This window comes from Micropterus dolomieu, linkage group LG01, assembly GCF_021292245.1.
Source record: "Micropterus dolomieu isolate WLL.071019.BEF.003 ecotype Adirondacks linkage group LG01, ASM2129224v1, whole genome shotgun sequence".
Taxonomy (NCBI): Eukaryota; Metazoa; Chordata; class Actinopteri; order Centrarchiformes; family Centrarchidae; genus Micropterus; species Micropterus dolomieu.
Genome location: NC_060150.1, coordinates 18,330,186 through 18,333,059, shown reverse-complemented (window position 1 = coordinate 18,333,059; position 2,874 = coordinate 18,330,186). Strand labels below are relative to the sequence as shown.

The following is a 2,874-nucleotide window of genomic DNA, read 5'->3' as shown; positions in this document are numbered from 1 at the left end:
CAAAATGGCCGACTTCCTGTTGGGTTTAGGCTATGGCTCCAAGAGACTTTTTTGTGCGTCTGGACAAGATACACGTACCACAGAAAATTCGTGCACGTAGGTGAAACATGCGGCGGGGGCTGCTTCGTTAAAGGTCACTTTCTATTGCCAGCAGGTGGCGCTATGACTGTGGGTGAATGTCGGCATGTACATGTGTTCAGGGCGGGACTCTCATCCTAGATGTACAGTTTGGTTCAGATGTGAGCATGTACACTGAAGTTACAACAACTTCCTGTTTCATAGCGAATCATCGACGCCACGGACACGCCCATTGACGAAAACGCGCAAATAGCACAACTTTTCATCGTCAATGCCTTTAGAAGGCACAGCAGAAATTTGACGTCGATCCGACTAAATCCCTAGGAGGAGTTCGTTAAAGTACGAAGTGTGTAAATCATCCAAAAATGGCCGTAAAATTCAAAATGGCCGACTTCCTGTTGACTTTAGGCTATGGGTTCTTGAGGCTTTTTTGTGCGTCTTGATATGATACATGTTCCCAGAAAATTTCGTACATGTAGGTTGAAGGTGAACGAGGGGCTAATTTTTTCCAATTTTCTAGGTGGCGCTAGCGAGTCATTTTGCCACGCCCGTGCGCGAATCCCATAAAATACGAAATCTTTCACCAGTTCTGACATGTGTGCAAAGTTTCGTGAGTTTTCGAGTATGCTCAGGTCCCCAAAATGGAGCTTACTTTGCAGAAAAAAAAAAAAAAAATGTGTGTGTGTGTGTGTATATATATATATATGTGTGTATATATATATATATATATATATATATATATATATATGTGTGTATATGTGTATATATATATATATATATATATATATATATATATATATATATATAATATATAATTTTCACAAATTCAATAGGGTCCTCGCACGGTTGTGCTCGGGCCCTAAAAATATAATCTTTACAAATTCAATAGGGACCTCGCACGGTTCGTGCTCAGGCCCTAATAAAGAGACAGTTATTTAACAATATGTTAAGGAGTAGTTACGTTTGTTACAGTTGCAACTGGCCCTTTGAGGGTAATCATAATGCTTATGTGGCCCTTGGTGAAAATGAGTTTGACACCCCTGTTCTAGATAATCAAATCTTTTTTTATTTTCTTAATATATCAATACAGTATATACTCAATATGTGTTATTTCCTCTTCCAATGGATACATTTTATGTCCAATTTGTGTGGCAGGGTCTGCCAGGGCGAGTTGGCGGACCACCTGGACCTCCAGGGCCTCCCGGACCTCCAGGACAGATCATGTACAAGACAGCAGCTGAAGTGAGTCAGAGGTCAAATCATTAACCAAGAGGGGTCAAATATATTAAATTAACCCTCACATGACATGCCTGTCATTTAATCACTAAAATACTTTCTTTTTCAGTTTCTGCTTGAGTTACTCATATTCACTAACAGTCACTGCTTGCTAAGTTTGTTCACTTCCAAACTAACTGACCTAGCTGTGTCTTGCTGTAGTATAATGACGTATATTGGAAAGAAGGGTTGCAGGTGGGTGGCCCCTTAACTGACCTCACCATAAACCTTACTAAAGTAAACTTATTTCAACATAATATTTGTTCATTTTTCTTCACGTTATCGTTCTCTCTTCTTTAGGGAGGCGCTTTTGTTCCTGGTCGACCAGGATCCCAGGTGTGTATCACTATTACAATTGCACAGTTCAGTTTGGTCTAATCCAAAGTCTGATCAATATACAGAAATGGAAGGGAGGACGCATATAATGTGTTCTCATCTAGGGGCCCGGGGGACCAAAAGGAGACAAAGGAGACACAGGTCCTCCAGGATATGCACCTAAGGTAAGATAATCCACCTTTTTATTAATTGATTTAGTATTTTACACACTAAAATATGTTGTTGAATGTATTTTTGTGCAACATTGCACACTGCAAAGATATTTTTGTCCCACCATTGAGTTGTAAAATAGTTAATTCTTTATATCCATATTGTAGCGAGAAGTGGCCCACAACAAGGAAACCCCCCTCTCTCGGGTCACCAACTCTGGGTGCCCTTGGCGCATAATAAATTCAGATACGACTTTGGAAAGAAAGGCAACCCCTGATAACAAGCTAGTTTTAATACAAGGGACTGACCTGATCGTCAGTATTAAATATCTAACTCCAGCTTCAAGTCGATTTCCTAGTCAACCCTTTCAATCCTCTCTCACTTTAGATTCCAGAGAGTAGGACACTGAACAAATAACCTGGAATAAGTTTCTTAAAGGGCCAGTTTGCTGGTTATCTGCAATGGGGTGTGTTAATGTCAGTAAATACTAACTTGCCAGTCCACAAGAGGGGAAGAAAAAATAAGAAAAATTGAATTAAAGCTGCAAGCAGCGTTGGGCGGGCCCTCGCACTTGTAGCGTGTCCGGGTGTGAGCCGGCCGAGTTGCATATTCTCGAGCTCTGCCGGTGCGGCTGTGAATTTGCAATGCGGTTCCGACGCCGCATGAAGGTGTTATAAGTCACTTCCTGTGTCCCCTATGTGGAGCTACATAGTACTTGCTGCTATGAATATAAATCGGTATTGGTGTGTAGATGTCTGCGGGGTGGGAGAGTTATCAAGCACGTAAAGTTTGGTTCAGATGTGAGCATGTACACTGAAGTTACAACAACTTCCTGTGTCATGGCGAAGACTTGATCTTTGACGCCACGCCACGGACACACCCATTGACGAAAACTCGCAAATAGCACAACTTTTCATCTTCAATGCCTTTAGAAGGCACAGCACAAATTTGAAGTCGGTCGGACTAAATCCCTAGGAGGAGTTTGTTAAAGTACGGAGTGTGTAAATCATCCAAAAATGGCCATAAAATTAAAAA

General features: G+C 41.2%; 1 protein-coding gene across 1 annotated transcript in view; it reads left to right on the top strand.

Annotated features, from left to right (window-relative positions):
* The window catches only part of LOC123970542 (collagen alpha-1(XVIII) chain-like), a 41,763-nt gene that overhangs the window by 28,531 nt on the left and 10,358 nt on the right, over positions 1–2,874 (top strand). The window contains exons 21-23 of the mRNA XM_046048611.1: positions 1,234–1,320; positions 1,654–1,689; positions 1,794–1,853. Of these exons, the coding sequence (XP_045904567.1) occupies positions 1,234–1,320; positions 1,654–1,689; positions 1,794–1,853 (183 nt within the window). The remainder of the gene's footprint in view (positions 1–1,233; positions 1,321–1,653; positions 1,690–1,793; positions 1,854–2,874) is intronic.